Source organism: Calonectris borealis, chromosome 3, assembly GCF_964195595.1.
Source record: "Calonectris borealis chromosome 3, bCalBor7.hap1.2, whole genome shotgun sequence".
In the NCBI taxonomy this organism is placed as follows: Eukaryota; Metazoa; Chordata; class Aves; order Procellariiformes; family Procellariidae; genus Calonectris; species Calonectris borealis.
The window spans coordinates 103004038-103031470 of NC_134314.1; the positions used below are offsets into that span (position 1 = coordinate 103004038).

Sequence of the window (27433 nt, forward strand, 5' to 3'; positions counted from 1 at the left end):
TTTTGCCATATCTAGTCTCCTGTTTTGTAATGTAGTAATGAACTCTGACTTCAAGGTTGGCTTAATTTTGTCACTTTAAAAAATGTAAAATGTTTGCACACTAAAGTTTGGCAGAGAACGTGTATCCTACATTGTTCAAAGCTAATGTAACTCTACAGCTTTTTGTACAGTTTATTTTAGTTAATAAAGCAAAACGGTACTAAAAAATGACAGATTTTACAAATGCAAGGCATAATCTGAACGATGTGTCTTCTAGGAACAACACTTGCAAAATATGGATGTACAAGAACTATCAGATTTAATTGTTGCACTTTAAATCAGAATGGGTATGAAGCTAAGCAGGTATTTCTGCATTAATAAAACAATCACTAAATATTGCACATCATAGTAAAGCAGTTTAATTTGTCTTACAGTTGATCGTGAGCAAAAGGAATTATAGTTACCTCTGTCCTTAGGTTTTTGTTCATCTTTGTATTGTTGGGATTTTTCTTAAATCATACAATGTTTATTCTGGAAACTTCACAGTTCATAGAAAACAGAACACGAACCAGTAGCTTATATATGTGGCAGTTTGTGTATGAAGAGAGCGGAATTGCGGAGTTTAGGGAAGAGTTTACGATGAAGGTTACTAGAACTATGTTGTTGTGCCTCTTGCTAGCAAAAGAAAGGAATAGACTGAAGTTACAGCTGGTGCTAGGCAGAAATGTGGTTGTTGGGCAAAAGCAAAGCCAGGGCAAAGACAAACATCTTGAAATTGTTTGCTTAGAGGTGCGTTTTAAAATGCAAAGGAAGCAGTAGAGGAGTTAGCAGCTGTCACAGCTCCAGTGCAAAATGGTGCACTGTAAATTGTGCTGAATACAGTAGTTCTAATAAATGTGGTGAACCTCCAGCTTTTCCTGAGGTTGAAATAGCTAAACCTCAGAGTTTGCCTTTCTCTGAGCGAGTTAAAAGCAGGCACTGTCGCGGCAGACATCTGCTTTAAGATCACAGGAAGTTGTATGTGAGATATAAAAGGCAAACATAAATTCTTTAACACCACTTATAGTCTGTTACTGATGAATTAGGCATCAAAAATCTATAGTCAGGGAGGGAGGAGAGGCAAAATATACAGGCAACAGTATCTGGACTATTTAATAAGCAACTGGCCCATTTTTTTATAACAGACATCCTTAAAATTGATACTGAAGTAGAACTTTAGAAAAAAAAATGCTTCGCCACGAGTGAAGGCTGCTACTTTTCAGTTGCCTCAATTATTCTTTCATCTTAAAGCTCTTTTTCAGTGTAGTTTTGTACACTGAAATAATACAGCGGCAAAATAAATCCTCATTGCTGTTATTGACTTGGAAGTTTTCCCTTGGACTGGCACAAAAGGAAGCACTGAGATTCTGGGGTTGTGATCGCTACTGCTGCTTCGGGGGTCTGACTTTGTCTTAATGCAAACCAGGCCCCCTGTTGTGCTCACTGAATCTTGAGACTTGTGATTTTAAAAGTAATGCCTGCACGCTGATATTTGATGATCCTTTTGACGGATCTTTGTCACCACGAAGCTCTGTTCTGGGGCATTACAATGTTCTGCAGTAGAAGGAGGATCATGAGTGCAGCAAATGCCCGTCTTAGGAACCCCATCCCATCTCCAAAGAAACTATTTATTTATTTACATTTATAAATATTTACTTGCAGAAACATAATGCCTGTTGTTCTGACTGATGTTCCTGTGAACTTCCTAGACAAGTAGTACCCAGACTAATCAGGATATTCCTAAAAGCTAAGAAAAGAAGTCCTCAATTTTTGCAAGAGGGAGTGTTTTAAAAGGTCTCTCTTTTAGTAATAGCTTCTACACCTTTGCTGGACTCCTGGAATCTTAATGCAATATGGACTGACACCCTTGGGAGGGGCAAGTCTGAGTCATTTTAGCAAAAGATGAATCTTTCTGAAACCATTCTATTACTATTATTTTTAGAGGTCATCTTAAGACAATCCAGATAACACAGCCCAATTGTCTCTTTTTCCGATTGTTTCTTCTTCGTCAGCCTTAGTGCTTTTGTGCATGTGCGTGCACGGTATTTTCCTTAGAGACTGGTTTTCCGAGACGTGGTTTAATGTGAAAGGCAGAGCAAAGTGCAGCAGTAGGTGGTGGGGAGCGAGCGGTAAAACAATTGCATCGGTACTGTTGGCTGGAGGATGGCTGCGTTGTCCGCGTTTGTAAAAAATCCTTTGGTATGTCTTGAGTAATTAGCAATACAATACAAGTAATTAGCATATGGTAATAGCTAATGTCTGTGTTCTTTGCGTATTTAGCATGGGTTTTGTTTTGCTGTTTCTGTACCATAGATGTAAATAATAAAAAAGAGTAACTGTGCTCCAGGCAGGGAGAGATGCAAGTAGGGTGTGTTGCTCAGAGGAGGAGTGGATAAAGTCTGGCAATCCTTACCAACGCGGCGGTGCTCTTCGCCGTGGACTCTCATTAGCCCGTACTGGAAAACTAACTCCGTACCCGCGGAGGACTTTCGTCCCAGCTTTATCAAACCTTCCAGGGCGCTCAGGAGGCTGCAGAGCCCTGCGGCGAGCTCCGGGCAGGCGGAGGGGCTGCCGGGGCGCCTTCCCCAGCCACGGGGGCCCGGAGCTAATGCCTTAGATTACGGCAAAGCGCCGTTGCCGTTTCTGAGGTGGCAGGGGGAGCACCGCCGCCTCCCTTCTAGTCCGGGAGCACCGGCGGCGTCCGGAGCGGCGCGGTGCTGTCCCCCGGCCCTGCAGGCGGGGCCGCGCTGCCGCCGGGCTCTCCCCGCCCGGGGGTTGCCATGAAACCGAAAGCGGCTCCCGCCGGCGGCAGCGGCGGCAGGCAGGGGCGGCGGCACTAGCGCTTCCTCGCCGCGCCCCCCGCCCCGCCGCCGCCGCCGCCGCGGCGCACGGAGCCGCGCCCCGCGCAGCCAGGGGCGGCCCCGCACCTCCCGCGCCCCGCCGGCGGCGGCGGCCACCGCGGCCCCGCCACGGCCCCGCACGGAGGGCAGCGAGCGCCGGCGCAGGTGCGGCGGGGGGGCGGCTGTGCGGGCGGCAGGCACCGGGCCCGGCCGGGCGGTGCAGCGGGTGCGGGGTCACGCCGGGGCCGGGGCCGGGGCCGTGCCGGGGAGCGGGGCCGGGGCTGCGCGGGGCCCGCGGGCGGCGCTGGCCGGGCCCGGCCCCGGGTGGGGTTCGTGGGGGGCGGTTGGCGGGAGGCCCGGGGCGGCGGGTGACACCCTCTCTGAAGGCTTCCGTCCTGCCCCTTGGATGCAGAGGGGAAGTCTGCCCGGCGCTTTTCTTTTTGCGGCGCTTTTTCGCTTAAAAAGGAGGCCCGTGTAGAAAAACCTGAACTTAGGGCACCCAGGAGTTTTGCGTCGGCGTGGAAGAGCCCCTCTCTCATGGCGCTGGAGGTTTCCTCCGGTCTACAGGGCTGAGCCCAGCCCCTGCCTGGCGTGCGCGGGTGTGGGCTGGCAGCCTGGGCTCCGCTCTCCTTCCACGAACAGATGCACCGACGCCGCCTTCCCCCGGCGATGCTGCAGGGAAGCGTAGGCCTGGTGCGTGCCTCGGAGGCTGGCAGAGCCGAAATTTTGGAGGCTGAGAAGGAAACAAAGAAGCAGGGACTGCACGGATGAATGCCTTTGCAGCGGCTCTGATCTTTTTGAATTGCAGGGAACCGTCAGGAGTATCCCCGCTGGTGTCAATTGAATTCTGCTGGGGGGAGGGAATTTCCCCTCTGCCTGTGTGCGGCGAGGCCCAGCCAGTCCTCTGACTTTCCCTGGTTAACTGCCCTCTGGGAGCGTACTGAGGCAGTGGGCTTTGACCAAATACTTTCAACACTCTTAAGATTTACAAGGAAAAATTGAGAGCTCCTATTCTTGCACTTCTTGACTTGCTTTGCCTATTGTTAGCTTGGCTGCGCCTTCCTGGTGCCAGCCAAGAGCAACTTTCCTCGTAACTTCCGTTTTGTAAATACAGGATGGCTGAAGGAGTGCAACGATGTGCTAAGAAAAGCTGGGTATATTCAGGTCAGGCATGTCTCCAGGCTGGCAGCAGTAACATGGCCGAATTTTTAAACCGCCCCTGATGCTACACAGAGCATGTAGGTTTAATGAGGAACATAAAATTGAGGCGCTCTGGGATGCTCTCATGCAGAAATACCAGCCTGGTTAGCGTTGCGCTTCATCTTGTTTCATCTGAGGACTGCCTTGCATTGTTGCTTTTGATCCAACCTCCCAGAGTAACTTCCTTTGCTGTTAGCCTTGATTATCTTTTTTATTTCTGTCATGTGGAGCAGTGTTTGCCGTGGGTGAGGACCCTGGTGTGCCAGGAGCTTTGCAACCAGAGGGCAAACCCACAGTCCTTGGCTGAAGGGGGTTTAGAGTTCAAGTCAGGAGGGAGGGACACGCCTGCGTGCAAGAGCAATAGGAGATAGCGGGACCCTCCGGACCAGTGTGATAGTCGGTGGTAACAGCTTATCAGAAGCCAGTTGTTCCCAGCTGCTTGGCAAAGGAAATCTTACAGAAGAGATTTGAAGTAGAATAGCCTGCTAATATCGCTCCAAAAAATCTGCCCTCACAGTACATACTTGCTCAAATACATAACAAGTAGGCAGTGGAGCCTGGTATCATCACGAGATGAAACCAGCCCTTTTAAACCACCGGAGTTGATGCAAGGGCAAGTGGAGGGAAACTAGAACAGGCTTTGAAAGTCAAGAGGTTTTGGTGCAGTGGGGAAGTGGAGGGATAGACAGAGAGGTGATGTGGTTATAGCTGTGGCTTCGAAAAATGATCCCTGCAGCAGCATCCTGAGTGGATAAATAAGTAGAAGATTGCATTTCAAGAGAACTGAGTGTTTGGAAAACTGGAGGAGGATGGTGATGATGGGCAAGAGTTTTATTTGTGTAAGTGGACAAGAAATACCGTATCATATGGCGATCTGAAGCAGAAGGAGTTGGTGAGACATTGTGAAGATCTAAATGCTTTAAGCCCAAGAGAGGGAGATGAAAGTTATGGACCTAAGTGGAATACAGGCTGGCTGTGTCAGGTTTAGATACTGAGGGACCGTGCAGAAGAAGGCCTGTTGGGGAAGGCTGGGGGCAGCGGGCTACCTCTGAGCTGGTAGTCATCCCCAGCCTGGATAGTGGAGGAGAGGCTGACAATTCAGCGTCTGCAGGAAAAGGGTCTGCGGCAGTAGGGCACATCTGTCAGTAGCTGGCAGGAAACTTTGGCTGCAGAAGTGTAAGCTGCTGAAAGATAAGATTCAGAGTAACATCAGGAAGGAAGAAAGAAAAGCTTGTGGCGCTCACAGAAACTGCGGAGGGCACGGGAGTAATTGTGGAGTTTAGAGAGAATGAGGAATGACATCCAGGAGGGGACAAGATTTTAAAGCTAGAAAGCTGCTGTTGGAGACTTTAACAAAAGGAATTTCAAATGAGTGCAAAAAGCAGAAACCAGACAGCTCTTTTTCACCCCACAGGCTCCCTAATCCGTCTCCCTGAGGCAGGAGCATAGTTTTTAAGCAGCCGTCAAAGCTACGGGCCAGGTCAGGAGCTCTTTGTTTTGTGCCACGTATTGTTTGGGTCACTTTGCCACATCCCTTCAGTGGGCAGCTGCAGACTTGTAGGGTGCTTGATCTCCTGGGCTTTATTTGTGTCCTATCTTTAAGCTAACATACAGCCCTTTATCTTCTTCAATTCTTTGTCTGACCCTTTGATTTTACATAAATAGGTGTTAGTTATCATCAATAAATAGCTGACTATGAGAGAGCATTCCTCTCTCTGGCCCTCCAGGGAGTCTGTATGAGTTGTAACGTTTCTTGGGCTCCTGATCTTCTTGAGACGGTGGTGGCTGCAGTGATGTGGGTAGTTTCTTTCCTCTCACAGACGCGCTGTTCTGAGCAGCAGTTAGCGGCCTGCCCGGAGCAGCATGCCAACCCGAGGGTGCTGCTGCAGGACCCCAGCGGGCTGGCTGGGATCCCTTTGGGCCAGCGCGCCCTTGGGTCTGGGCCCTGAGTTGCGGTGAGGATTTCAGAACCTCTTCTTTTGCTTTCTGGTCCTTTTCTGTCCAAGTTTCTTGGCAAATGACTGTGAAGAGTTAATATTCACACTGTTAGTCGTCAGTCCCTTATCTGTACCCGTTTGGGCTGCAATGTGCAGTTGTTCCATCCTCCTCCTTCAGCCCAGGAAAGAATCTAACCTCTTTACCCCCGTGTGTGGCTGGGCTCGGGAAGGTGAGGAAGCTTGAGTCACGCATATTGTTAATAAAAATGTTGCAAAAATTTCCATAGTCTCCCCAGCTCGGTCTTGCAACAAATAAACAAGTGTGTGAGAAACTGTCTGCGCCCTAAACCACAGTGGTTTTGATATGGGACTGCCCAGAGTGCTCTATAGTTAAGCAGGTTTGTCTTGGGGCGGGGACGACACTGGTAAAGCAAATTTTTGTGTGCCATATACTGACATTTGCATACAGGGATTCTCTAGGGGTAACACTTCTGCTGTGTGCTTATTTTGCAGAAGATAATATTGAAATGTAAAAGTTATTTTTTATTTTTATTGTTACGCAAAGCCACCTAGTGACAAACCAAACCTCAAGGAGAGGAACAATCTGCAAAGCAGTTTTTCCCGAAGTAGTCGCTGTGAGACATGCAGTGATCAGACCTGTGCTAAGTCATATGGTTTTCAGTCCCGTCTGCTATATCCATGCACTTGAAACTGGAATGTGGCCCTCACTAACTGTAAAAGAAACAAAAATCAAGGGTTTCATTTCTTAATATTGCCTTAGAGACAGCAGGTACAAACCGTTGCCAGATCACATATTCAATGAAAGATATTACGGAAGGCTACTGGGCACTATCTATAAAGAAAAAAAAACTTGTCCATTTGTCTGTCTTGCTGTTATTGACATTAAACCTTGTGTCACGGCAGATTTTTACTGAGGAATTATGAATGTGGACCTTGATGATGCCTGAGATGCACCTTGAGGTCACTAAAAACAGCGACGTCATTCACTGCTGGGAGCAGTAAAGCTAAAACTGGTGCCAACAGCGAGAGCGGGGTTGGATGCTGCCCGCAGCGTGTTTAGCATCCTTCTTACTCGGCATCTCGCCTGATGCCAAAAGGGGCGGTTCTGCCTTCCACCCCTCACGGCAGGTCCCTGCGCCTTGCTCCCGGCACTCGCCCAGGCCCGCAGCAGTGGCAGGGCTGGCTGTGCAGCTGCGCTTCTGCCTGGCTGCGGCAGCTGCGCTCCTGCCTGGCTGCAGCAGCGTGCGCAGATGGGCGGCAGCGCAGCTTTCCACTGCAGATCGCAGTGGAAAGATTAGAGAAGGGGCTGCGTGAAAGCACTGCTCCCAGTTCGCGCCTCCAAAAATCTCCAGCCTGTCCTGTTTGATCTCATGGGAAGGGCTGCTTAAGAACACATCCTTTCCCCTGTTTTTTTAGGAAAAGAAAATGGTGACAGTCTTTGCTGTCACTGCTTTCCCAACAGCAAGTTCATGGGGTCCCCGATAGCATTTGGGTTTTGACGTTAGCAGTTACCTTTTTAGTGAGGACTGTGACTAGAAAAATGTGTGTCCGTATGTCATCAAATGCATGTGTGCGTTAGAGCAAGATCCGCTGAACTCATGAATTTCTGAGGCCGCAGCAGGGGGAATCATTTACCCCTGGAACAAGGGAACACGTCAGAAGAAGGGGGTGGCCATCCTTAGCAAAATTTGAGTTCATCCTAGTAATTTGGATGAAAAACCATTGAGTTGATGATTAAGTTCTTCATTAAGACTAAGTCAAAGGGTCAGGGGCGTGGAAAATTAAAACCAAGACTCTCTTACGCCTTGAGTAGGTATTCATGGCCAAACCAACTGAATGGTCAAAGCAACTGAAGTCCTGGATAGTGTGTCCCCTTGGGGCAGGGAAGGAGACGTAAACTTTAAAGCCCCAAAGACCTAGTTCTGCAAAATGTCTAATGGCCCATTATTTGTTAGGAAAAGTGAGGATTTCAGTTTGGCTCCAATACATAAAAAGAAAAAAAAGTAAAACCCGTTAGTTGTCTTGCTCTTCGTCCCTTATTGTTACCTCTTTTCAGTAACTTTTGTTTCTTTATGTTGTTCTTGTATCTCTCCTTCTTTTCCTTCATTCTGTTTTCTAAATGCTGTTGCTGTCTGTCTTTCACTCACCTTCATCCCCTTGAGCCTGCTTGAAACTTGGTCAGGGTTTCAGCACTGCAGTTGGCGCTGGAGGAGATGGAGGGCTGCCCATGAAAAATAACACCGGCCTATTGCTCTCTACTCATCTGCAGAGTAAAATTGTTTAAAATTAAGATCCTGCTCCTACTCAACTTCTCCATTTGGGGTTTTCCCCAAAGCTTCCCAGAAGCAGATGGTGCTTCCTGGAGCTGTGCTCGCAGAGCACTGCGCTTTCTGCAGCGCTGCCTCCTCCCAGCGAAACCGGCCGGATCCGTCCTTCCTCCAGAGCTGCCACATTCAAGGAAAGCCCACGTACAAGCTGTTTTGCTGTTCTGATGTCAACCTGTGCAGAGGTTGCGTATGGTCAACAGCTTGACCAGGATGCACCCTGAGGACATGAGTTCATGGCAAGGACGAAAGAGTATCTTCTGGTTTAAAAAGCTTGACTGTAGAAGTGAGTTTAGGCTGTGTCTAGAAATACAACTTGGATCAATTTGATTAATCCCATAAAGAAGCAGCATGCCTTTGAATCAATGCCTTTCCCTTTGCCACTGACTTCAGCGATGACTTGTCTGTTCCAGAGCTTCAGGGAAGGTTCAGGAAAACGTGCAGTAGGTTGAGATGCCTCCTGGGAGGGGAGATGGAAATTGAAATAGGTTAGAAATGCTCTGGGAGCAAGCTCAGTTAAAGGGAAAAGGCTAAAGAGGGCATGTGTTGCATTTACTACAAGAGAGAGTAGAAGCTTTCTTTGGAAAACTAGTATTTTAAGTAACAGGAGACCTAAAAATTATTGCTTTTATGAAAAAAAAAGATACCTTACTTTAGGGGAGGGGAAAAAAGAAGAGAGACTAGAAAGCCAGGGGAGGGGGCAGAGGAGAATAAGGAAAGAGTGGGGTTAGAGATGGAGCCGGTGGCACTGCCGTAAGGGCAGCGTGCTTTGCTCTGGGGAAGGAGGCTGACTCACGCGCAGCCAGTGGAGATGAAGGCTGCCAGGAGTCCTGGGTGCACAGTTAAATTCAGGCTACAAAATCATTAGGGTTTATGGCCACTTGAATTATTACAAACCCAAATAGAAACATTTATTTTCTTAAAATGGATTTTATCTCAGTTGGAGAGTTCTGGTTTAAATGCGAAATGCCCATGCAGGCGGTAGCGTGAGTTGATGTAGTCACTCTGTGACCGAGCCGGTGCCGTTTCCTCCGTGAGCCATCCCTTCGCTTCCTGCAACGAGTGGGTCCGCCCGGGCTCGCCAGGGCTACTGTGGAGGGATTTGCAGGGTTGGACCTGGGTTTTCCTTACGTCCTTGTGTGTTTCCTGCTGCCCATGTGTTTTTTCCTTTGGTCACATCACTCACCACTTTTGTGAACGGTGAAAACTCTTCTCTATCTCAGACAAAAGCTACGAGAAAAGTTCTTGGTAACCTTGTGTTGCTCCAGCTGGTAAAATCTGCAGTCCCTACAACAATGCAGTAAGGGAAAATACTTTTCAATGGCTTGCCTTTTGTCCTAACGCTTTTAAAACCTTTTTAGACGTGATCTTTTCAAAGCTACGCTGGGGGATTTCCACTCCCTTGCTGTTTTAAAATGCTCGTACTGTTGTTTTAACCACAAAGTTTACGCTGGCGCACTCTCTCTCTCGCTCATTTTCTCCTCATTGAGGACCAGCTACAGTTTTCAGATACGGCTTTACCAAAACGTGTCTTGTTAATGCCGGCAGGAGCCTAGCGTTGCTAGAATTCTCTCTCATCTCTGAAGGGCTCTTCAGGCGTGAGCCGTGGCACACGGGGGTGTGAGCAGCGCGGGGCTGCCTTGGGGGAAGGCTGCAGACCCCGAAACATCTCAGGAACCGAGTTCACCCCTTGAATCAGCAAAGCGGTGCCAGGGTGTCATAAGGGTGAGTGGTGGTGCCTTCTTACCAAAATTTCTGTTGGTGCTCGGGAATGCGGTAACACATCCAGGTATTGGCACAGACGTGATGGGAACAAAATTATTTTCCAGCTGGGAATGAGATTATTTTAAGACAAAAATTTTCTGTATTACTGTAATAATATTGTGTTGATTAGATGTAGAGAGATCTCTTGATAGTACAAAATTAATTAATTAATGATTAAGAGATCCAGGGAAAATAGCAGATGTAGCAAATAAGCAAGTTGTCCATAAAATCAAAGCTACTTCAGCACCAGACACACTTCATTAGTTTTAAGAGTGTATTTTTAAAATTTTTTTTTAAATGCTATCTGTGTTGTAATCTATGCTTTAAAAAAACCAATGAAGTCCAGTCTCATGGGGATTTATTGTAATGCTTGACTGTAACTCTATGCAAAGGAAACCCTACCGTCTTACTCTGCTTAGTGAAAATTTGCCTATGGAGATTAGCAAATTGATGCTTGCTTAGTGAGGTTTTACTATGCTTTGAGAATAAGGTAGTACTGGAATTAGAATTGGATAATATTGTCTATATAGAAAAGAAAAATTTGTTCTGCTGCCTTCTGCAGCAACATCCCCTGTAGGGCCTTAGGCACATATCCAATAGGAAATTATTGCTCTTAGAAATATTCTCTCCCGGGTACCAGCTGGTCACTGCATCGCAGTTTTTAAGCGAGTAGGACAACAGCAGAACAGCTCCCGAGGCTGAATTGCTGCCAGGTGAAGTAAGAGCGAGCCCTGAGTATCAGTGGTGGGTCTGTGTTGGTGCAATAGGGGATCCTTTCCCTCCACAACCTCTGGGCTGGGGGCACAAGTGATTCAGTCCGGGTCCTTCTCCCCCATGGGGACTCTAAGCCCATTTCATTGTCAGCAGTCAAAATGTTGTAACTCTTCCTGGGTTGGAAGGGACAAGGATGATCCCTCATTGATGTCAGATGTCATCATCTGCTGTTTTCACATGACTCCATATAATCTGCTATATCTTATATATGTATTTCAAAGTGTATAGATATTTTTAGTCATTCTTTAGCAGACTCTGTTACCTGTTCTGCTCCATATGTTAAGAGTTGGGGCATGTATTTCTTGTCCCCAAAATGCAGTGTTTATGTGGAGGACCTTATATTAGTAGTAAATAATATAACTTTGTTATTTTCATTAAAAAATACCGGAGGCAGCTAATCTACCTAGTTTATAAGGCAGCTTGGAGAGGGTAATTTTAATGCAAGGTGTGTTCCCCTCCATTATATTTCTGCCTGTCAGCTCCCAGTGAAGTGAATTGATCTTAGACTGCTAAGTTTGACAAAACTTTCCCCACTGTGACTACAACAGTCTTCCAGTTCTGATGTACCATAAAAGGTAGATCATTTTCAGAGGGAGGGACAGGGCATCTTCTAAGACTTGTCCCTGCCAAGTGCCTTAGGGCAAAGCAATAGAGCTGAACTAGAGCCAGGTGTATAGGAATATAGGTGTATTACTTTTTTTCTATGCCCTGGTATATGTATTTCATGGAAGCGTGATAAGTAGGGAAGCAATCACAGGGCTTTTTACTGAGCAATACCCCAATCCTGGAAGGTAGCTCTGCGTCGCCCTCCCCTCACACAGTGATCCTGACAGAAGCCGTGCTCTCTGGGCAGCCGGACTAAGGATCCTGTCGTCTTGTCCATGCATGATGACCAAATCTGGGATAACAACTCACGTATTTGCCCTTCTCAGTCCAAAAGTCATGGTGGCGTTCAGTGCCTGTGCCTCGGGTCTGCCGACCTGGGGGTTTTGGTGCCGCAGCCTGCTGTAGTGGTGCCCTCATAGCTCATGGGGTAATCTGCTGACCTTTCGGGGGGGCTTGGCTTTGCGTGGGAGAAAACAGGAAAAAGATATTCTCTTAAAAAAGAACAACCACATTATGGGGATGGTTTTCTCCGTGTGCAGTAAGTACGTTTTCATGGCTAAAAAAAGTTAACCTGTCCACAGTAGTTCAACGTGTTACCAGCATTGCACACCGCTTCTCTCCATTCTGACTGCTGGTGGCGTAGATAGGCAGCAGCGCTGCTGGCGGGGAACTCTTTTAACGTGGCTTTAGAAACGTTGATGTAATTTCTATATTATAGTAAGTCATGCCCATGCTGATTCTTCTCCTTATTATCATGTTCTCCTCGTCTCTTACTCAGTTTCTGAATAGTAAGTTATACTAAGTGTGGAGCATTTTAATGGAAAACGTTTGGGCTCAGTTTGGTGTGCTGGTAGTTAAAACAGGATAGCCCTCATTTAAGTAAGTGGGTTTTTGTTATGAAAATTCTCCCCTTTGCATTATTTCCAGTGAGGTTAAAGCATCTGCATACAACACAGTTATATAAAGAGTTGTTCCAGAAGCGTTTTGCATGTGCTGCCGTGGGTGCAGGCAGGGCTGGGATGCTGAAATGGTAGGAAGGTGCAGCTGGGAGCTCTTTGTACTGCACTGCCCTTGAGCTCCCACTCTTTGGTAGCTGCTTGTAGGGCTTGGGCTTAGGTTCTAGTGATTCAAACTGCTTTTCTATGTGCGGTCAGAATTCATTCTGTTCATTTCAGTATACGGAAATCCGTTTTTTTGACATGTAGATTTTCAGTGTTCGTAGATTGTTTGGGGGTTTTTTTGTGCTGTTGTAGTGGAGTTGCAATGAAAATCCCTTTGCCGCGTGTGTTGTGCATCTGCCACAAGAGCATCGTTATGCAGCCTGAGTCTGCCGCTCTCTAATATTTTGAAACAGCATTACAGTTCACACACGTGCTGAAAAATCGCAGTGTACGCAAAGAAAGGACGCCTTCCCATTGCTCTTAGCTGTGAACAGGCAGAAGTGAAAGCGTACCTTGTCTCCTGCGTGGGCCAGGCATTAGTGTAAGCAGGAAATTGATTCAGTTAACCATTGGCGTGCTCTCGCCGTCACAAAAAAGCACTTTTTCCCCTGACAGTTTCCCTTTGGTTTCAGTTCAGAGAGCACGGGCGCGGGCGCTGGAGCCAGAAGTGGAAGAAGAGCTTCTGCAATCCGCCCTGAGTCACCGGTGAGCACTGGGACGGGAATTACGTGCCGCCTGCGATGGTTTGGATCCCATCCTGCCGAGCACTGGCCGGCGGTAGGTCTGGCACAGGACTGCCGTTTCTCGGCTCCTCTGAGCCCGTCTCCCCAGCTGATTCACACGGGCACCTCTCCAGCTCGGGTGAAGCATTGCCATCCGCTGGCCCTCTCCCGGGGCAGCCCGTGGCCGCCAGCAAAACACCTGCAAACCCCGCAGCAGCAAACCTCCTGCAAGGCTGGCAGCGGCGGTGGTCTGGGCGCCCGGAGGTTTCCGTTCTGCCCTCTGAGCAGAAGGCAGGCTCGCCTTTCGCCTGAAGTGCTCTTTCCTGTGCCCTGAGGTGCCCTCAGCTGTGCGGCACGCTCCTGAGCGAGGCTGAGGCGGAGGAGGCGCTTCCACGGAGATGCCGAGAGTCTCCAGTTTTAGGAATGGGATCTGGGTTGGGGGCGTCGTGAAGGTGTTTAAGGAGATAAAGGCTCTCATTTCAGCAAGAGTTGGAAGGCGTTGTACTACAGCAGAGTGCTCCTTGCAGAAAGAGATGGGAATGAATGTGGTTGATTTAATGAGCAGCGAGAGCTCTGAAGGAGTTTCTGGATGGGATTTTGGGCTGGCCACTGTGTTCTTCTTAATGCATGCCATAACTTTGTTGCCTAAAACATCTGTAACATTGTTCACCCCAGCTGGAAGTACTTCTGGAGTTAAGGTAGACCCTTAAAGGCAAAATGGGTAAAACATGGATTTTTTTTAATGTGTTCTTACACAGTGCAGCATTAACTTGCTAAACCGTACCATCAGATGATGTAAGTCCTGCAGTGTAATAGGACTCAGGAAATTGGACGCCATGTAAATGGGAGAGAGCACTAATAAGGGAGAGGAAGGAAACGTCTTTCAGGGTTCTCACCGGCTAACGGCAGAATGAGTTTGTAGGAAATTTGTCCGGTAGATAGTCTGTGCTGTGGAAGCTGACAGTGACAGCTCTGCATCTTTGAAGCGGCAGGCATGCTCTGCTGCTGGCGTCTGCTACCAAGGCAGCCCAGGCACGAGGCTGGTGATCCCTTGGGCAGCATTTTGGCATCTCTGGTTGACATGAGGAAAATAGAATTGCTCCTTATTAAGCGTCAGAGAACTGGAGAGGAGAAAAGGTCAGCTGTTTAAAAATGAAAGGAGTGTCATGGGCAATCATCTCTGGATTGAAGCAGAAGGCTGTTCATTTGGAGGGACCAAACAGGGTAATTTGCAAACTCCAATTGGAATAAGAAGTTTTGATGCTTGGAGTATGATTAGGGCTCGTATTCCTGTGGGTTACTGACGTTAGATGATCAGTTGTGCTGGAGTAAGTCTGACATTTAGCTTGGTGTAGGGCAGGGAGGCTCTCACAAGCTGGGCAGGTAAATACGGTGTACAACCATGAACAAGGGTGCTGAGTTACAGGAGCACGTAAATGTTTGCTGTGAAATACATTTTCATTGGTTAAGTGCTTTGGCTTGTTTTTGAATCAGGTGCTTAATCTGTCCGCAGGATTTCCTTGCCCAGTGTGGGATATTAAAGTAGAAAGGAAAATGGATGTTGCTTTCTGAAGCCTAAGGTGGTCTGTGCAGTGCCTGAGCTGTGCGTAGCACAGTACTAATCGCTGCTTCCTGGGCCAGGAATCCATTGCAGCAGGGAGGTAGGACAGTATATCAGTACTTGGCATACAGTTTCATGCCAGCTGTAAGGTCATTAATGGTGATGTGTGTCGGCTCTGCTTCCCTACGAAAGCAGCAGATACCCTCGGTGACCTTACAAGAGCTGAGTCTGAGCTCTCAGAGCGGTGCTGATGCCGGTAAGAGTGACTTGAGTGACTGACAGGGCGGTGATGCATACAGAGGAGAAATAATGCAGCACAGCTATAAAATTGAGCGCTTCCCTTGTGAAATGATCTGAGAGCTCAGGTGCGTTGTGCTTTTGTACACATCCTGTAAGGAAAAAATGTCTTCTGAATGCAAAGCCGCAAGAAATGAAAACCAGAGTGGCTCTAGGTCTTGAGCTACTTGCAAAAAAAATACTGCAAGATTGAGGGACCGGTGGCAAATCTCAAGGTTTGTGCCTTTGGGCTGGAAACAAATGTTGCTGTTTTTTCCTATTAGAAAATCAGCATTGCATTCCTGTGCTGTATGAGCTTTGGTAGGTTGAGAGAAAAACTTACGTCATGCTTCTGATTGCAATCTTGCTTTTCTTTCTTTTTTTTCCACCCTTCTTTCAGGCAGGATTAATATCGCCAAGAACTTGCACGTAATTAAGTAAAACTTTGAAATAATAGGATTAGAGTTTACTGCTTTAAGTGACTGATCAACGGGAAAAAGAAAGATGTCAAGTTAAGAGGCTTTGACTCCTGTAACTGAAGGTAAAATCCCCTTGCTGTCTTTTTTTTGGTGTGCTCCTTGCTGCGAACCACAAAGCTGTCTCCTGCTTGAACCGGTGCAAAGAACTCGTGAAGTCATGTGGGTGGGCTCTACATTAAGTGTAGACTTTCCTGGCAGACATCAGGGCCAAGACTTGGCCTCTGCTTTCCCCAGCCGTGTCTGTGACTCTTGTAATTTTTTTGAGACTAGGAGCTGCTGCAAGAAAATTTTAAAAAACATACAAATCTCTATTCTGCAGAATGATTTTCAGATAGTGAAACTCTTTTCCAAAGAAGTGCGCTTTGATGCTTGTCATGTAACCATCGTTTTGTGGTTATCTGAGCATTTTGTTGTTCTCCCATAGTTGGCGCCGCGTTTCCCTCTGAAATCTGTCGCATCCTGTTGCAGATGCCAACCCTCCCGCCAGCGGCAGCCTGCTGCAAGCAGTAGCCGAGGCGGCGTGGCTGCTGGTGAATATTTGAAGGGATTCTCCCTGTGTCTGGTTCCCAGTGCAGCTCCCATGGCCTGTGACGAACCCGCTGCTCTCTCGGGCATCTTCACGCGCCAGAACTCTGTCAGCGCCGTCTCCCTGGACTTTGAGCCTGACGCCGACTACAAGTTTGTTGAAACCTTAGAAGACCGGTACAAGTGCGCCTACTGCCACCTCGTCCTTCACAATCCCCACCAGACGGGATGCGGGCACCGATTTTGCCAGCAGTGCATTCTTTCTCTGAGGTCAGTACAAACTCCTCCTGCATCCGCAAGTCCCCGTACTCCCCTTCCTCAAAAGAAGTCAGCGCCTTCTATAAATCAGCAGTGAGTGCCACAATGATAGTACCGATACTGATAAAACGCTGAAGGAGTCAATGGAAAGACTCTGTTGAACTCAATGACTGCGTGCTCGGTGTTTTAAAGGTGTCTTTGAAGACCTTAGCTGGCGCTGGCGAGGAATACTTTGGTAACTGCAGGGAAGTCAGCATAAAGAAATTGTTGATGTAAGCTTACGCACTCCGGCGTGAGATGCTGTTTCGGTCTGTCTGTCTAGCATTGTGCTGCTCAGATGAATTTGTTGCATTTGTCTCATGGTATTGGCACTGGTGGTTAGATTAAGCTGTTTTCATTTGCTTCTGTATAATTTCTTTGATTTTAGTGGAGTTATAAAACTGATGTTAGTATTACCTGATACTGCAGTCTGATCACAAGGCTGCTGGCATCCATCTGCTTGGGATTTATCTGCAGGTACAAATGAGTTTACCCCGCAGACCTGTCTGGGAATACATTGCGTACTGTTTGGTGTACCCGAGGGCAGGATTTGGCCCAGGAAGGCTGCAGAGGAGCCTGTTTATGTGGATGGATGTCGCCATTTACCTTTTATGAATTTTAGATGCTTCACGTTTGCTGCTTTCTCTGGCTGGGTTGCCTCCCTTTTGCACTGCCTCGATAAGTGTTTTCCCGTCCCTTACTGTAGGACTTCTGGAAGCCTTTTAAGAAGGAGCCATTAGATCTTCTTTTACTGGTGTAGCAAGGAGCGTGCTGCTTGCGCTAGGCAAAGGCTGGGTTTAATGCACGCGATGGGATCTTTTCAGATATGACATTTGCGAGCAGCAGATGGCCAGAGTGTGACAAAGTCCTCTTAATTAAAAACCATCTTATTAACACTCGTAGGACAAACTCTGCTTTCTGTTACATATTCACTGTTGCAGCTTAATGCCCTCTTAGAGCTATGGGCAGAATTTGGCTGTGTAGTTGCCAGACAAAAGTGTTTTCGAAGCACTTTTTTGGTTTTTATGGTATCTAGTACTGAATTCTGCCAGAGTCAGATTCTAGCATAGCCCAGTTCCGTAAAATAATTCAAATTTTCTGTGGGTTAACATGACTCTTCTTTTGATCTAGAGAGTTGAATGCAGTACCCACCTGTCCTGTCGACAAAGAAACAATAAAAATGCATGAGGTAAGTGGCTGTAGTTTTACTTCAGCAGACAACATCTGCATGGAAAAGGCAAGACAGCTGAGAACAAACAAGGTGGCTCTTAGTCTGTTAGTCCTCAAGGGCAGAGCAGTTTTTGTCTCTGAAATGACGCTAAGGGAAGCGGTACATTCAGTGATGCTCTCCCAGAAAGGAAGTATGGGTGTATAGCTGAAGCTTTATTTTATACCTCGTGTTCTGAAGTTACTTCATTTTAGTCTTCTGTATTTCCAGTAAAGTGTCGAAGAGTTTCACAAAGTTTTAAATCTTCCCTAGTCATCAGATGTCTTTTTCAGTGGAGAGTTTATTGACTTGCCTTTTTAATGCCCCATCTTGCTGGGTCATCTTGTTTATTTCATTGTCTTTGTTTTCACTTGGTTATAATTTGCTGCCTTAACTATTTCCATTATATCTCATTAACCCTGCAGACTTAATTTACTTTTGGGTAACTTTCTAGAGGAAAAGATAAGTTCATGCTTCTCATTTTGCAAGCTACTGATTTTTTTTTTGTAATGGATTCATTTGTCCTTATTTATATGCCAAGGCTTGAAAGTATGCTACATACGTGGTCCTGCCAGAATGAATTTTCTAGTGAAATCAAAAGTTTCCTCCCTCTCTCTCCTACTCCTGATAGGAAATTGTAATCAGACTGTCCACGTGATTTATGTTTTTCATTCGCTGTCTTCTACTTTGTGCAAATTTTGATGGCAGTAGTGCAACAGTGAGCAGTTTTATAATGCTCTTTACAGGAAGATCCATAAATAAGACTGAAAGTTTGCTCTGGGGGCTTAGTTTGCCTCTGCATAGACACCTGGGAACAGTGCTGTTTCTCAGAGTCTATAGAAGGGATATCTCAGCATCGTCTCCATCCCAAAGGCACGCTGCCCTGCTTGAACATCGGAGGAGCGTGCACAGAGCTGGTTTGGCCTTTGGGGCCCCTTAGCTCCAGCTGCTTTCTTCTAGATAGAGGCAGGCTCTGGCAGCGGTTTTATAGCTCCTGAGCTACTAATCCTGCTGGCTGTGGGATGGATCAGCATCTGTGGAATAACTATATGGGGAAAAAACCCTATGCTTATTAGAAAATTCATATATGTTTTAATTTATATTTTTAGTATGCATTTTCAATATGAATTATCAAGAATCATGCTCGCAATTATGGAGTCTAGACTTGTGTGCTTAAAAGATTTGTTGTGATGTTTTGCTTTTTTATATTCTTTATAACATCCTATATGACTGCATATGAAGGCTGGTTTGCTTCCTTTACAGGTATTCAAAGACAACTGCTGTAAAAGAGAAGTTCTCAACTTGCATGTGTTCTGCAAAAACATTCCTGCCTGCAATTCAAAAATAATTCTGGGACGATATCAGGTTAGTTTGCTTGATCAAATTTTGAAGCCTTTGATTTTCATGCGAACTCTGTATATTTATGATAAGCTAAAGTCCAGTGATTGTCTTCAGACTTCAGAGTTATCATAGCAATGTGGTTTAAGTACAAAGATTATGACTTAGCTATATACTGTAAGTAACAAATGTTAAGCTCAAGATCTTACGGCTGTTAGCCTGTTCCAGCTTTGCCTTGGGTTATTTGTTTAATAAAAACCATTTGCTTTATGTAGCTTTAGTACATCCACAGCATCTGTACATACCTTCTGTATGCTTAGGTGCCACGTGATGACTGACTCAAGAAAACTTGCCAAGACGTACTGGCCATTTGGGCCTTTTTTCAGTATATCAATTGAATGAAAAATGGAAATCATGCAAAGGACTCTACAAATTTTCACATTCACTTTAGTTTTGAGGTTGGAAAAGGAGAAAGTTTATGGAGGAAAAAGTATTTGGAGTTTTGTTTGTTACCAAACTGTGGAATGTTTCTGTGGGTCTGTTGGGAAATTGGAGATGCAATGAAGCACTTTGGGGTTTAATTTGCTGTTGTGTGTTGCAGGAGCATCTTCAGCAGTGCTTGTTTGAAAGTGTGCAATGCATTAATGATGGATGTTGTGATCAAATTCTTCGGAAAGACTTGAAAGAGCATTTGAGCCGGCACTGTAAATTTCGAGAAGAAATGTGTCAGTACTGTAATAAATATGTGGTGTTAATTAACATAAAGGTAAGATTATAAAGCATTCCCTGGGAATCCATAGCACACGTTTCCTCTTAATGTTGCTGAGTGAAAAGTTTCCAGCATTGCAATGGGGCTTAACAACTCCTGAAACAAAATTTGGCTGAGTAGTTGAAGGAGAAAGTATGATAAATGTGCTCTAAATAATACCAATTACCGTTGCTCTCTTATGAACAACAATGTGAAATGGGGCTTGCACATTTATGTTTGGGATTGCTTTTTGCACAGCTTCCTCGGTGTATACTACTTTACAAAAATGCAAACCATTGCCTTGTTTTGTTTCTTTTTCCCCAGAATCATGAGAAAAATGACTGTCCTGATTATCCTGTGCCTTGTCTCCAAAACTGTTCACAAATAATTCTGAAAAAGGAGGTACTATTACTTTTTTCATATACTGTGATTAATCAGATCACACACGTTTATGAAAACTGAAAGTTGCATTGCAGACCACATTGGCCCGTGCCAATAAAAATTCATTGCTCTAAGTATTTTCTTTGTTTGGTCCTAAAAGGATATGTGTCCCATCTTACAAGTGAGGTATTCGGTCACTGCAAAGCATTGGCATTTTGCAGTATCAGGAGAATATCTGGCTCGCTTATTGACTCTGAATACTCATTTTCCTCTTTATGTGATCAGTGGTGTCATGACATTGGCCTTTATTCACCCTTTATGCAGGGATTCAGATTTTATCAGTGCTGCAAGTTACTTAGTATTTATTTCATTACAAGTTTCTTTGTTAATATATGCAGATTGAAAAGCACCACGCTGTGTGTCCTGAGGCAGAAGTGGACTGCCCGTATAAGCAGTACGGCTGTCTTGTAAAGGTACTGTTTTATAGATCTTGTTTGTACTGGGACTGGGATTTGTCTCCCAAACCAATCAGAGTAATTAATCAAAATAACCAATTTTTGTTCTTTCACAACCATTTCTAGTATTGGCTAAGATGCTCTACTAGGGAATCAGGACTGCCATTCCCTCACTTTCAAAGCCCAGAGGAGACATTTTAAATGCTTGCATCAATACATTTTTTACTAACAACTTAAAAAATCTGCGTATCTTATTATTTTATTCTTTCACTTCCCCCTCTACCTCACTAAGGTTAAAAGAGGGAAACTTGCCGAACATGAAAACGGCGCCCTGAGGGAACACATGCTGCAGATTTTAGACAAGAACTCCCAGTTGGAAGAACAGGTAAGTTTTATTTAACAAGCACTCTTCAGCGGTCCTTGGCTGGTTGGAGGATGATAGGACATTCTGCATTTGTTGCCTGATTTAGCTCAGCTACATTTTAAAAGACTGTTTTTATGGTCTTTGCACACCTCAGAAGTCAGAATAAGCTCTTCTAGTGAAGTCAGTCAATTAGATGGAAACCTCTCTGTGCTCAGGCATGTATATTCTCCAGCAAGCACGGTGGGAGGCTCGTTGCCATCGCTTACCTCATTTGCTTTTGGTCTCTGTTTACAGTGGATATGAGGTTTGAAGATTTAAAGTTTTAAAACTTAAAGCTTGGAGATTTTAAAGTTTCAGTGGCCGGTCAGATTGCTCTGAAAAGGAGCCTTTAGATGCCCGAGTCACCCCCTCTGTAGAGGCAGCACAGAGTGGTGCAGAGCCAGCTGCAAGCACTTTTCCACTCATGATCATTTCTGCGGCTCCCAGCAGGTGACACTGGGCGTATGCCCAGTCCTGCTAAGGTGAATGCTTCCAAACCGATGGTTGACTTACTCTTCTGCTTGTTTATGATAAAAATAAGTGCCCCAAAGTGCTACAACTTGGTTTTGGAGTTAGTATGCCTCACTGACTCATCTCTTTTACTGGTTAGACCTCAGTAGAGGGAAAAAAAAAACCTATATACATACACACAGAAACACACATGCACTTGTGTGCATGTAAGTATGTATTATCCCCCTATAGAGCCGAATGGATCATCATGATGGGTATGAGAGATATGTGTCTCTTTGCACCTGTTGCCACACAGATTTACTAGAGAATATGACTACCTTATGTTCAGTACTTGCCAGTGCTTATCCATGAACTGTGAATTAAGTAGTGCTATATCTAGCTAAGTTAGAGGCTTTGCATTGTAAACTTTTCCACTTTCTCCTATATAGTCACATAGGTTTTAATTTGATGGTTGTATATTTTGGTGTGCCTTAGCGTTTTTACTCTGTTTTTTCCATATGTAGATATCTGACCTGTATAAGAGCCTGGAATGTAAAGAAATTAAAATCCAGCAGCTAGCAGAGGCCATTAAAAAGTGTGAGAAAGAATTCAGACAGTTTACACAACTGTTTGGTAAAAATAGCAACTTGATGGTAAGCACACAGGTGAGACATTAATTTTATCTTTTTTGGCCGATTGCTTTCTTGTATCCTTAAATGTGTTTATCCAGTAATAGTTGTTATTAATAGCAGAGCAATAACAAATACTGTCTCCCAGACACTTCACAAGCCCTTCTTGGTTTTTTACAATACAGTATTTTCTTTTCATTAACCAATAAAGAAGTTTGAATATCTGATCTGGGCAAAAAGCACTGTATAAATCCACATGGCCAGATCCCCATGGCAAACATGCAGATGTAAATTTGAATAATCAGTTGAATGAAGTGATGCAGTGCAAATGGACCTGAGTAAGGGGTGGCTTCTCAGTCACTAAATGCCAAATTAATTGTGAAGGAGCGTTTGGATAGGTTCCTAAGCCAGCAGAGAACTTTCGAATGCACCATATAGTTGATATTGCTGACATGCTAAAGACTTCTTTATCTTATTTCAAATGATATGGCTGATCTTATGAATGTCTCTTGCCTCTGCTTCCACCCTCTTCCAATGGCATGAACTGGGAAGGCTCTGGCCAGTCACCTGGATAAGTCTGCGCGCCTGGAATCGCAAGTGAAACAGCTAATACAGATGGCAAACCAGCAACAAAGCAAATTAGACTTGCGACCCCTGTTTGACACAATTGAAAATGTAAAACAGAAGATTGCCCTGATGGAGACATATGATCAGCGCTTGGGTGTGTTGGGACTTTCGTTTCTTCTCTGCACGTGGGGTGTGGGTTTTTTGCTGATTTACTGGTGGCTAGGTAGAGGCTCTTAATAGAGGCTACTGTCAGTCAGTTGCAGCTATTAGCCAGAAAAGGCTTTCTTCTCGCTCTCTCAGACCAAGCCGTGGTGGTGCATGCTGCGTCCTCCTGCCTTCCCCAACTCCACAATGTCTCCCGAATTCCTGTGGCACTGCAGGGCCAGAGAGCTGGGGCTGGTCAGGCTGGTGCACTGTGATGGAAGCAGTGGTACCTATCCATAGTCGGGCATTAAATCTGGCTTGTGGTTACTGGTTTTCCTTATTCAACTACCAGCTGCAATTACAATTTTAAAAAGTGAACAGGTGTAGTAGCACTAGTTAACAGCCTGTACTCGGGCTGGAGTAGTTCAGTTTTGCCAGCTCCAGTCTGGTTGCTCTTTGTATCCCGTGCTCTGACAGTTTTATTTTACTGAGTGTATGTCTCTTTTTTTTTTTTTCCTCCAGTTGTTTTGGAAGGTCAGTCCAGCAAACACGATCTCCAGATCAATATTCACAAAGCACAGCTCAATAAAAATGAAGAACGATTTAAGCTTTTGGAAGGCACGTGCTACAATGGGAAATTAATCTGGAAAATCACGGACTACAAGATGAAGAAAAAAGAAGCGGTGGAAGGCCGCGTCCTCTCCATATTCAGCCAGCCCTTTTACACCAGCCGCTGCGGGTACAGGTTATGCGCGAGAGCCTACCTGAACGGGGATGGCTCAGGAAAAGGAACACACGTCTCTCTCTACTTCGTCGTGATGAGAGGGGAGTTTGACTCGCTGCTGCTGTGGCCTTTCAAGCAAAAAGTCACACTTATGCTTTTGGACCAAAGTGGGAAAAAAAATCACATCGTGGAAGTCTTTAGAGCTGACCCCAATAGCAGCAGTTTCAAAAGGCCGGACGGAGAAATGAATATTGCCTCCGGATGTCCACGCTTCGTGCCGCACACAATCCTGGAGAACACAAAGAACACCTACATCAGAGATGACACTCTGTTTTTGAAAGTGGTTGTGGATTTAACCGATCTGGAGGAATTGTGAAAAGCGTACCCGATCAATGTGACTGTTTTAACCATTAAGAAATGCTTTCTTGGTGACTACCAGCCATGCAATAGTGAATTGCCACTAGTCAAGCTACGGATAATGTTTCGAGGCTTTTGGACTGCATAACAGATAATGAATTGCCAAAGCATCAGCCTTTCCTTTTTTAACCTTTTTTTCAAGACTGCGTTTTACAGGCAGCTAGAAGTCCCGTTTGATGCGAACATGCATTCCATCCAGATTTGGCTCAGTCCAGGCTGGGGGAGTGCTTGGCTCCCGTCACCAGACTGGCATTTGGAGATGGAACTCCTCCAGTAAGCCCCCTGGAGCCCAGGCAGGCCCGTGGGCTCCCGTCCCTCACACAGAACTGAAGGCATGCCCAAGCGTGCAAGTGCATTTCACCTGTCTGAAATGGAAACATTTCAACATTAGCGCATTTGAATCAACGTATCTTGATCCCTCCGTCTCCTGGATTTTTGAAGTGGGGAGAATGCTTCGGTCAGGCAGGGAAAACATTTGCCTGGGATCTTGCATCTTTTTTTTTGTTTGTTTTAATTGTTTTTTCCAGAAAGCCCAGAGGAAGATGCCAATGCCTCTTACTTTTCTAGCCTAGTATTTCAGCTGTATAGAGTACCCCCAGGTCACATCATCTTTGTTTTGTCCTTTTTGTTCCCGCCTAGTGCCTTGGGACTGATTTCCGTAGGTGGTAAACATCCACAGTCCCCATCTGAAGTCAAAAGAAGCTGCGGGTGCTACTCACCTCTCAGGACATGGCCAGAAGCGGGGTACTCGGCCAGCCTGACGGCTCTTGGCTGCGCTGCTGGAAGAAGAGGGGCAAAACTCCTGTACTTTTGCCTCCCACATCTGCGCAAAAGAGATGTTTTCTGGCTTACCAGCTCTACAAAAGGCAGGAAGAGCTTTGGATATCTGTTTGGGAAGAAGCCCATGTAACATGCAGTGTTCCCCTCTGCTAGGAATTTGGATGTTTGGGAAAGAAGGGGGAAAATGGATTAGGGAGTGAGGTTGCTGTAAGAACCCGATTCTCACAGGTAGCGCAGCTCTAGTGTTTGTTAACGGGCGAGACAACCGCTGAGTAACAGCTGCTGTCTATGAAGTACATCTGAAGATCTTAATTTTTATTCCAAGTTCCTTCCATACTGCAAGGGGATGTGTGGATTGTATGGGGTTTATTGGAGACGCACTAAAACCACCAAGACCAGGCACTGAGGAACAAGTGACAAAGAATACACGTGCCTTTTTAAAGCTTTTTGGGTGCCTGTAAGAGGGATGTAATTTTGCACACTCAGTCATTTTGTTATTACAAGTGACAGAATTTTGTGTCTCTCATCTCTCACAGATCAGGTAGTGAAACACCGCAGCGTTATCCATTGCTCCTGCAGTCCGCTGGCAGAGCAAACCCGGAGCTTGTCAAGAGACAGCAAGAAACCAAGCTGAGTTTAGAGTAAGAGTAAACTAGGCGGGATAAAAATCAAAACGGGGCACAGACTACAAGGCATAAGGCAGAAAATTCAAGAGGGCAAATGTGGCAAAATCAAAAATGCCCTTTCTATGCAGGATGTTGATATCAACTGAAATAATACTATTTGGGGATTGATACTAAGACGAAGGCAAAATACTGTATTTTCTATCTGCAATCTCATTGCTAGACATTTACTTTCCCACACGGTTTCTAGGATGTAATTCAGACACAAATATTTTTGAATTCGGGGGTGGAGGGGAAGAGACCTTAGTTATCTGTATCTCATGGTGGGTTAGCACATCTGAAATCTTTGTTTTGATCTAGACATCCTTTTTGTTGTACGATGTCAGGACGTAACGGGCCACTGTAGGGGTTTTCCGTGTTCCCAGTGACAGATGGTGAGGGACAGGTTTTATTCTTTTGTACAGCCATGACTGGCTTTAAGAGTCATTTTGGCTGTACAACAGAGAGAATTAGGCCTCATGTCCTTAACACTTTATTACAGAAAGAGCAAGCTTGGTTTCAAAATAGTGTGGCATTCTAGGACATCAATCCTGAGCTTCGGATGTGGACTTCATGTCGATTATTACTTCAATATTTGTCATGTAACTTTCAAAGTGGCACAACTTACATAATAACCAGTAATAACTGACGGAAACGTACCACCCATGTTTCCTGGGACTCTCCAGTACGTTAAGTGTAAAATACAGAAAGCGATAAAGAACTTGGAGGGAGGCAAGAGGGAAAGGATACGGGCTGTATCCTGGCAAATTCCCAGCCCTCTCTGCCTCTACCACCCCAAGCGTAAAATGGGGATAATAATACTTGCAGAAGCGTTAGGACTATTTAAATATTTGTGAAGAATTTTGAGCATGAAAAGAGCTAAGTATTATTAAAACTCCATTTCTAATTGTTAGAGTAGGTGATGGCATAGTGACGTGGATAAGTGTTTAGTGTGTTCCTGGACAGATTTTGAAAGCATGTTCAGTTTTAGCCAGTCCATACCGCAGTCTCTCCTCTACCTACCAGTTGGGCTTAGGTTTTTGCCACGAATATTCCTTTTAAAATTTTGAAGCACAAATGATTCATCCTGGGTGATGGAAACATCCCTTTTGAAATACTGCCTATTTTGTAAAGAATTAGTTGAGAAAATCAATTTTTTTAAAGACAACCTTCTTTAAATTGGTTCTTTTTATTACAACAATTGAGAGTTTTATGTTAAAATTTTCAGCGATTTTTACTACTTGTAAACAAACAGGATTTTAAATTTCATCCCATTCCTAATAAAGAAAAAAATGTTGTATAGCATGAATGGTCGGGAAAAATTTTGATGTTGCATGAAAAACACCAAAAAACTTTTCAATAATATTGTAATGGGTAAGTAACCAAAAGAGCCTAGGGTATTTCTACATCAGCATACAGTATGTTTTTAATGTATTTATTGACAGTTTGTAGTTGTTTGAATATCTCTTACTAAGATACAGGCATTTTTCTAGCCAAATGTCATCACTGTATATGTAAACTAATGTAAGAATAAATAATTTTACCATCCTTCTGGAGTGAGTGTGGCATATATTCCTTTTGGCTGGATTTAAGCAGACTTTTTAGAAGGGTGTGGAGTACTGGATATTTGCACCCAAAACTTTGTTTACAATCCAAAGAAAACCCCGACACTGCTTTAGATTAAGAATCAATGTGCTTCACAGATATTTTGGTTTATACGTGAATATCGTAAAGCAGCTGCACAGTAAATCCTAAGCTAGCTGTTCAGTAAATCCTAAGCTAGCTGTTCAGTAAATTCTAAGCTAAACTAGATCAGACGAAGATCCATGAGGTCTGAGGATCCATCGGAATCAAACCAGGACGTTATTTCAGTGTGGAGCAGGTTTGGGTTCAGCTGAGGTTGGATTTGTTTCAGTTCAGGCCAGTAAAAGAGGAATTGTTTCAATATCCCATGATTACTTCATGCTTGAGAACATGGTATTTTAAAAATGGGAATGGAAAACTTGGCGGGGTTAAGCCCAAAGTGTTGGAAATCAGCTTGGGAAAAATGTTAGCATCTGACTCCCGTTCCTGTGTGAGAGCTCAAACACCCGCTCAGTGCCACGGGGTGTCCCAGCGCCGTAAATACGGGACGTAGGGTGGAGGTGACGGACAGCCTTAGCACTGTGCTGCTGCTGCTGCTGTGGGCAGCGCGAGAGCAGCCTTCGCACTGCGAGAGGGAGTGGGAAACGAGGTCCCAGGGC

General features: G+C 45.2%; 1 protein-coding gene across 9 annotated transcripts; it reads left to right on the forward strand.

The window, feature by feature from the left end:
* Positions 1–2930: 2930 nt before the first annotated feature.
* Positions 2931–26738, forward strand: TRAF5 (TNF receptor associated factor 5). Of its 9 annotated transcripts, none has more exons than XM_075147003.1 (13): positions 2931–3023; positions 13058–13202; positions 15385–15525; positions 16034–16258; positions 17417–17474; positions 18756–18857; positions 19432–19596; positions 19903–19980; positions 20358–20432; positions 20707–20799; positions 21792–21932; positions 22449–22617; positions 23130–26738. In XM_075147003.1, exons 4-13 carry the CDS (start codon positions 16044–16046, stop codon positions 23705–23707), a joined length of 1674 nt encoding a protein of 557 aa, XP_075003104.1. In that variant the 5' UTR covers positions 2931–3023; positions 13058–13202; positions 15385–15525; positions 16034–16043; the 3' UTR covers positions 23708–26738. The 9 variants fall into 9 exon arrangements, with proteins under 9 accessions (XP_075003104.1, XP_075003108.1, XP_075003110.1 ...); XM_075147007.1 differs by having other exon boundaries at positions 2958–3023; positions 13058–13130; XM_075147012.1 differs by having other exon boundaries at positions 2990–3023; positions 21792–21920.
* Positions 26739–27433: the final 695 nt, after the last annotated feature.